The following is an 8,341-nucleotide window of genomic DNA, read 5'->3' on the forward strand; positions in this document are numbered from 1 at the left end:
CCCGGGGTGCCCGTGCGCCGCCGTTCGCTGGCCGTGAAACCGCCTGGGTGCGGAGCAGCGCGTGGAAGCGGGGGGATGGCAGCAGCCGAAGGCGTTTCACCCGCACGTCAGGGTCCGGCCTTGGCGAAATCACCCAAAACCTCACCCGGCGACCTTTGTCACGAGCAGGACTCCTTCCCAGTTCCCCCCCTTTTTTTTTTTTCCTTAAAAAAAAGGCGTTTTGCTCGTTCTTCAGAGCTTTCTGCCACGGACCAACCTTCACTCAATTTTCCCTAGAGGGAGAGAAAAATAAAATTATCTGAAGCATCCCACGGTCCCTGCGTCTTCAGCTGAAGGCAGAGTCACAGAAACGGTTTTGGGGAAGGGGTTCATTGGCTCGGAGTCAGGCTGCAACCTTTGAGCTACCCCCAAAAAATGTGATTGATCCCTGTCCCGCATTGACTGTTACCAACAAACGGATTATAGCGCTTCTGGTTTTTAACATCGCGGGGTTTTTTTCTTTTTCTTGGCGTGTAGGAAAATCATTCTGAGCCATGCAGGAGCGTAGTGAAAACTCCGTTGAAACAAGCAGCTACCTCACATTCAGTATTGACAGAGCTCCAGCCCGACTGTCAGCCTCTCACCACACCCCCAAAACCTAAAGAAATCCTTCCAGCAGATCCATGGACGCCCACATCGAACCTGAAGATGCTGATCAGCGCAGCTAGTCCTGAGATCAGGAGCAGAGAACAGAGGAGGGAACTGTCAAACAACGCAAGGGAGGTGCTACAGGCAAAACCCTGTTTGCAGGTATGTTGTAAAGGTGTCTTCTGTACTTTTTGTTAAGTTATCTGAAGGCTGTTTATTCAGTATAAAAAGTTACATGTTAACGTTTTAAAGTTTTGATTTTGGAGCATTTACCAAATACAAGTAAGGATATTGCCTAGTTACATACAACAGGTAATATTTTATCGGTTTTATTTCACAACTGTTGAGGACAAAGGGAGAACACTGAGCCTCTGACAGTGCTCACAATAACACTGTTAAATATTCGTATTTATATAGTTATTGTAAAAAAAAAATCCAAATTCTCTTTTTCTTTTTTCCATGTAGGAGCACTTATCGGGAGATGAATATGAAAAATCTCAACCAAGTCGCAAAGAGAAAAGTCTAGGATTACTGTGTCATAAATTCTTAGCTCGATACCCTGATTACCCCAGCCCTGCAGCGAATAATTACATTTGCCTTGATGAAGTAGCTGAAGAGCTTAGTAAGTTGGTGTCTATGCTATTGTATATTTCTTCATACAAATGTGCCCATAACCTGCCACTTGTGTTGGAACACTTTTGCTCCATAAAATTTTGAATGCTTACTGTGTACTCTCGAACTTCCTTAAACCCAGCTTTAAGCCATTCTTAGAGCAATCTTTTCAAAAAGCTAAAGTTTATTCAGTGAACTGAATCGAGAAACTCTGAATTACGTTTAATATTAAACATCTAAATTATTGCTGATGCCACAAATAACCAGTTTCAGTTTTTTGGACCTTAGAGATGACAGCTAAGATTAGTGGTTGGATTTTTGTGGCAGGAACTAGCGTTTCTCAAGCTGAACCCACAAGTTCCTGTCCAGTCGTGACATCAAAGCAAGAAACTACTTTCTGCTCTCTATGATAATTTAACTTTATCATTTCATATCACTCTTTTTATATCGCACCAATGATCTACTGAGAGTCCAAGTTGCTAAAATTAAGCTGAAGCTTTTTTTTATCAAAGAGCTACAAAATTACAGTTTTCTACAGATTATATCATTGGTAAGAGTTATAAATCATACTGCTGTAAAATTTTTGGTGTTGTTATATCTTCAGAGTACGTTGGGGGACACAGAAAAGGGATGAACTGCAAATTAAACAAAACTTTTATTTATTTATACCTTGTACAAAATAACATCTCTTTTAGAAAATGCCTCGTCAAAACCAAGAATTTAACAAACAAAAGAGAGAAGGACAGTGTGTTAATAGAATAACATAACAAGTTACAAAATGATTGTCTGCTGTGCGTTGCCAAGGTTATTTAATGAGACAATCTAAAATCGATGCAATGAATAATTAAAAATGCTTTGGGTTCTTTTAAAGCTGTATTGAAACCTGTCTAATGGCTCTCCTGGCAACAGTAAGTTTTATTTCTTAAGGAAAGCTGTAAACCAAGTATAACTGTGGAAAAACAAGTCCTTCTGTACCTAAAGCAAGAATTGTTTTCTTTTCCTTGCTGGCAAGATCCAGGAGGGCTCCATATTTGTAATGCAAAATTGGCAAAAATGGCTTAGAAGTATATTAAGAGGAGGGGGAAATATATGAAACTGGTCCCTTCTCTGTGCAAATCATGTTTCAGGCAAATGTACAATGAAACATATTTTGTGTAGTAGAGATGTCATGTTCATCTTTTTTTTTTTTTTTTTCCCAGATGTTGAACGTAGACGCATATACGATATTGTGAACGTGCTGGAGAGCCTACACATGGTGAGCCGCCTTGCCAAAAACAGATACGCTTGGCACGGGCGGCATAATCTCTCCAAAACCCTGCAGGCTCTGAAAAAAGTTGGAGAAGAGAACAAATATACACAGCAAATTCAGATGATCAAGAAAAGAGAGTACGAGCATGAATTTGATCTCGATGGTGAAAGAAATGAAGAAATGGCAAGATCTTTTGGCTCTAATGAGCATTCAGAAATGTCTTTTGTCGAGCTCCCAGGAATGGAATTTCGTGCTGGTACTAATTCTCTATTATTACCATTGAATATTATAGAAGCCAAAAATATAAGTTACTCCATTAATTTGTTTTTTAATCTAGGTTTGATTCATGGAGGAAAGGTTAATTAAGGATTGTTAAATACATTGTATAACCTGCAGTTAAGCTTCTTTAAGAGTACAAGCTGTCAGACAAAAGGAAATGTCTACAAGGGGAAACATCACACTCTCTTCTTTGTAGTTAGACTTGGTATCCACCTAATTATCTGATTCTTGCTGTGTAGAAACATGATTCTGGAGTCCATGTCCGCCCTGCCTAGTTGCTGTGTTGTTTGATTTTATAGTAATTGTTACTGACAAATTTCTTCAGTGTTTTAAAAACATCTGTAGCTGGTGTGTCACTTACTACTTTAATCCTTTCTCCTGTCTGCTGCAGCATCAGTAAACAGCAGGAAAGACAAGTCTTTACGAGTGATGAGTCAGAAATTTGTGATGCTGTTTCTTGTATCGACTCCTCAAATAGTAAGCCTTGAAGTTGCTGCTAAAATCTTGATTGGAGAAGACCAGTTAGAAGACTTAGATAAAAGCAAGTTTAAAAGTAAGTAAAATATCAAGTGTAAGTTAAATGAACTATTCTGCTATAGTTTGTATAGTGTAAAATACCATCATTTTTTCCTGCCGTAAATATTTTTGAGCTCCCAAAAACTCACTGAACACCTTGTGCAGTTTTCAACAGGGACCCACTTGTACATAGTCATTGATACAGAACGACCTAAGGACCACGTAGCAGTCCATTAAATCCTCTCTCCTGAAGTAATGTCACGAGGCTGCTTTTTGGTACCAGTTTCTCTTTTCTCATGCAGTCTGTCAAAGATTTCAGCATCCTTTTGACAAACATACCCTAGAATTATGCAAATCTGTTTTCTGGTCATATAACTTACTTGTTGGAAATCTAAAAAAATTCTGTAAAAGTCCTGTTAATAACTTAGACATGAGAGGAAGTGAAATCCAATGCTGTAACTGACAATATTTCTTCATTCTTTCTTTTTTTCACTTCTTCTCTCAGTTCCCTGCACGCTTCCTCCTCTTCCTCTCCATTCAAATTAGAAGGTACTTCTAGGTCTAGGCCTGTATATCTATAATAATTTTTTTTAAAAGTGCCTGTTCTTGAGAGATCAAGAATGAATTGTGGGTTTCATTGAAAATTACACCCTACCTTCAGACTCCATTGGGGTTTTTTTTGTGGAATTGTACCTATGCCAAAAGGAAACTGATCCTTGCTGGTTTCAGTTCAGAATTTCCTTTCCACTGCATCATGGCAATACAGAGAGGGTGGCTGGGGAGTCAAGAGGGGGTTTGGTTTGTTTTTCATTCCTAATTATTCCTCCCTAAGGTCTGTCTCACACTAACAGTGTTTTCAGGGCATTCCATCCATCTGTCTGTATTTCAGGGATCACCTTTTACCACGCTCTTGGTTAAGAAGCATAGTCCCAAGTTTGGGACTTTGGCTTGCTAGACTTTAATTTTTCCATAGCAGAAGCTTTGCCCTAAAGCACCTTCACTTTGCAGTCCAGAAGTCACTTGTCATTTGGCTGCTGCCTAAAACTTCTCTACCTACAACCTCAACCTAGAACCAGTTAGGAACATACAGGATGATTATCCTGTTGGATTTTAGTTTGCCTCTTGCCCCTGCTTCCCACATTCACCGCTGCATGCATGTACCTGCCTTTTAAGTTACTTATTTTCACAACAGAATTGGTGTGGGTTTGGTCATTACACAGAATCTAACTTGTTTTGAAAATTATTTTTTCTGTATTTAGCATAATATGCTTAGCTCTATTTTCTTTTCTAGATCTGTATATCTATGTCATTGTATTTTACATAAAAGCTCTCTATTGTGATATGTTATTTCATAGTGTAAATGCCTGTTCCACAAAATCGTTCATATAAAAAAATTATAAAGGTTTTTCCTTTTAGCTGCTAAAAGGGCATTATAACATTTTTAATCTGATATATGTTAACTTGTTAATTGGAATTGCTATATTTTACATTTGTTTATTTTATTTCAGCCAAAATTAGGAGACTTTATGACATAGCAAATGTTCTCAGTAGCCTTCAGCTTATCAAGAAAGTTCACGTTACAGAGGAGAGAGGCAGAAAACCAGCATTCAAATGGACAGGACCTGAGGTCTTGCCATATATTCAGGGTAGGTGTGCGTGTCCTTCCCTTTCCTTCTGCTGACTGATTCTTGATGTCTCTGCTAGAAATTTTTGGACTAAACGTCGAAGTAAACTAAGCAGAAAGTTTTGAGTAGTCACATCTCTGTCCTTGGCCTCTGACAGCGTGAGCACACCAGTATCTATTTCCACATGGTGGATGTGCTCATATGGAGACTCTTGCATTTCCATTTTTGCTCCTGATAGGACTTTAATAATTATAAGCCAGGCTTAAATTACTGCTTTTAATTACTGAATCTGCATATGATATGTATTTAATCTTTGCGGTTTTTTCCGCTTTTTAGATACAAAACTTGAAACAACTTCTACAACCTGTCCCCCACCTGTTTCAGAACCCATCGCTTCCAAAGAGCAGTGTTCAAAAAACCTTTTTCCTTCAAGAGGAAAGCAGAACTTCACTCGGCATCCATCTCTAATAAAGTTAGTTAAAAGTATAGAAAATGACAGAAGAAAGATCCAATCTGCTCCGACCAGTCCAGTTAAAACAAGCGCAAGTACATATCTTTATCTAAATTTGTTTTTAACTCAGATGTAACTTTGCATTACATATTCAGGCTTGCCATCTTCTCATAGGAGATGGGGATGTGTGAGTCTGCCTGCTTACAACAAACAGGTCTTAAGAATTGTCAAAAATAGACAAGATGAGGAAGATACACGTTGCATGTAAATTTGAGGCTTTACAAGATTGAAGACAAAGCTAAAACAATCCGTGTTCAGTGCATAAGCTCTGCAATTAGTAGAAGCTAATTTCCAGTTTAGGGGCACACCGTAGGGAACTCTAGCTTCCTCTTTCACACCAAATACACAAGCAGGAGCATATTACTCCTTCAGGTTTAGGAATATTAAATCCTTTTTTACAAATCACTATCTTGACTTTGTGTGATGTCTTACTGGCTACTAACCTGTGTGTGTGCAGCATAGCTGATGTCGGGATGTTGTATCTATGAACTGCCCCAGCCCTGGTTTGTTGTGGAAGCTGTGCTTTAGATCTCACATCTATGCAGTTCTGTATTCTGTAAAATTGCCAGAAAATTACCTATCAATGTTCATGTTCTTGTTAGGTAGCCTCTCCAGAGGGAAGAAAAATGGAGCTGAGGGTATAAAGTTTGTTTGATGTAAGCTACCGTCCAACTGATCAAATCAAGCCTGGGGTGCAGTCTGAGGATAACATGGACTCTCAGTGTCTTCTCATTAAATGTGTGCGCCATGTTAAATAGATTTTGTCTTGAGGAGACCCTGTTAACTTCTATGTTTGATGTACTAACAGTTTTGTTTTCCCCCTCCAACCAGGTACTGATCAAAATTTATCAGCTTTCCCAAGGCAAATGGTTCCAGCAATCGCTAGACATCAGCTGGAAGGACAATCGAAGTAAGTTTGCACAAGCGTTAAGGTCAGAAGCTTTATTTTGTTGCTGGCTATTAAGTTAAAGCTGTGCTCAGTTTGAGTTGGGCAATAGTCTGCAAAAAATGGTAATCCCTGAGACTGCAGGGTATTTTTTTTTCATTTATTTTCTTTTAGGTGGATTGAGAAGCACAAGTTTATGTTAAGGCTTTGTATTGCAGAAAATAATTTGTCGGGGCAATCGTTTCTGTATGAAGCTATTAAAATATATTTGGGTTTTGTTTGTTTGTTTTTTTAAGGAAAGCAAACGAGATGAAATTGTCAAGATCTGCTTTGGAATGCAATTTATCCTCGCCTGAGGTAGTCCCCAAGCCGCAGCCTCCTGGCACCACAGCACCCTCTCAGCAGCCGGCTCTGGCGCAGCCGCTGGCTGTCTGTCCTCCGAGCCACAGTTCGGTCTCACCAGTCATCCTACCTCACGCTCCTTCTGGTGTTTCATACGCGATCTATCTGCACCCTTCCCAAGCCCACACTGTGACAACGTACAGCCCAAGTTTCATGTTGCAGCCTCTACCGTGTGCTAATGTAACTGGAATGAAGAGTCCTAACGCAGAAGTATTAAATAAAATAACCACTGAGGAAGGGGACAATCAGATAGCTACAGATGAGCCAACAAAGTCCTTGGCAGCTAAAGAAAGATTGACTACAAAGTCAGAAACTTCATCACAGAGGTGCCTTAAAAGACCACAAGCATTACAGGAGAATAATTTGATTAAAAGGTATAGAAGGGACGAGGAAAGTCTTGATACTTCTCTGGTAAGTTAAATTATTTTTAAAATGCCATTTTCTAGCTTAATGATCTTGCCACCTACTCATTTTCAAAATGACTTAGGAGCCTACCAGCATGTAGGCGTTTTAAATAACATTACACTTGAAAAGTTGACGTTCATTTGCTGTCCTTGCTGATGTTTGGGTGGCTGGTTTTGTTTGTTTTTTTAGATATATATATATATATATAAAAATAAAATATCACACAATCTTGTTGGCATTTGCAAAGCACCAGGCAGAATACAGAGTATGAATACAACACCTCTCTTTGAAAGGCCAACCTAGGATCCAGCTGTATTTCTCTCCTTGTTCCACACTCTTCCCCCTCCAAATACTCATTTCCAAGAAGATGTTAGTCAAAATAAACCAACTCCCAAAACATTATTTCAAAACTCACTTATTTATACAGTGATTCTGGAGCAGTTCAGGTGGCTCATCTCCATACAGTGCCTGGCGTTCATTGTGGCTTTAGGGGTGCTAGGAGGGAAGGTGGACACATCAAAGTTGCTGGACAGAGAACGCCCCAAAATCCTGGTACCTTCTAATTATTTATTTCCAACATTGTACACTGTTAGTGCTGGATTGTTGTAGGCACAATAATACAGCACATAAAGAGAATGAGAGGTTCCAATACACTTGATACCTACAGAGAAACTGAGTCTGGATTGCTTTCTACTCCGTTGATGAACGTTTTGGCATCTCTGTAAATTATTACGCTGCTTGAAATTGTTCTTGCCAAAACGGTCCTGAAATGTTATCAGCGTGTTGTGACAACGTGTGGCATCAAACATCCACAAGCTGTAAAGGAGGAAGAGGGGATAACGGGGAACTGGTTGTCTTATTGGCTAGAAATGTTTATAGCATAAACTTGAGAATCAGAAAAAAAAAGGAGAAAGCTTGCTTTCCTCCTTTTTAAAATGTATAAATATCATTGTAGACCTGTAATTGAGAATGTTGAGTCTTACAACGCCTGCCCTTTGGTTTTGTATGTATTTTTTTTTAAAGGGAGAATCCATTAAAAATGAAAGACCACCTTCCGATGGCTCACAAGTGGATCACGAAATGGACAATTTCCAGGAAGAGAGACAGAACAAAACGGAAATATTAGATCAAAACATGTCAAGTTGCTATGACCAATGTAAAAGAGAAGATATTCCAGAAACTGAGGACAGCACCAAAACCAAACAAGACATACCTGTAGCATTTGCCAT

At 39.2% G+C, this 8,341-nt stretch overlaps 1 protein-coding gene across 1 annotated transcript in view; it reads left to right on the forward strand.

Moving 5' to 3' along the window:
• Positions 1 to 555: 555 nt before the first annotated feature.
• E2F8 (E2F transcription factor 8) overlaps positions 556 to 8,341 on the forward strand; it is a 10,229-nt gene continuing 2,443 nt past the window's right edge. Inside the window, exons 1-9 of the mRNA XM_010080044.1 lie at positions 556 to 771; positions 1,093 to 1,249; positions 2,439 to 2,744; positions 3,159 to 3,320; positions 4,792 to 4,929; positions 5,245 to 5,454; positions 6,248 to 6,329; positions 6,602 to 7,118; positions 8,136 to 8,330. Coding sequence (XP_010078346.1) covers positions 688 to 771; positions 1,093 to 1,249; positions 2,439 to 2,744; positions 3,159 to 3,320; positions 4,792 to 4,929; positions 5,245 to 5,454; positions 6,248 to 6,329; positions 6,602 to 7,118; positions 8,136 to 8,330 — 1,851 coding nt within the window. The 5' untranslated portion in view covers positions 556 to 687. The remainder of the gene's footprint in view (positions 772 to 1,092; positions 1,250 to 2,438; positions 2,745 to 3,158; positions 3,321 to 4,791; positions 4,930 to 5,244; positions 5,455 to 6,247; positions 6,330 to 6,601; positions 7,119 to 8,135; positions 8,331 to 8,341) is intronic.

Source organism: Pterocles gutturalis, unplaced genomic scaffold, assembly GCF_000699245.1.
Source record: "Pterocles gutturalis isolate BGI_N339 unplaced genomic scaffold, ASM69924v1 scaffold48909, whole genome shotgun sequence".
NCBI classification, from domain to species: Eukaryota; Metazoa; Chordata; class Aves; order Pterocliformes; family Pteroclidae; genus Pterocles; species Pterocles gutturalis.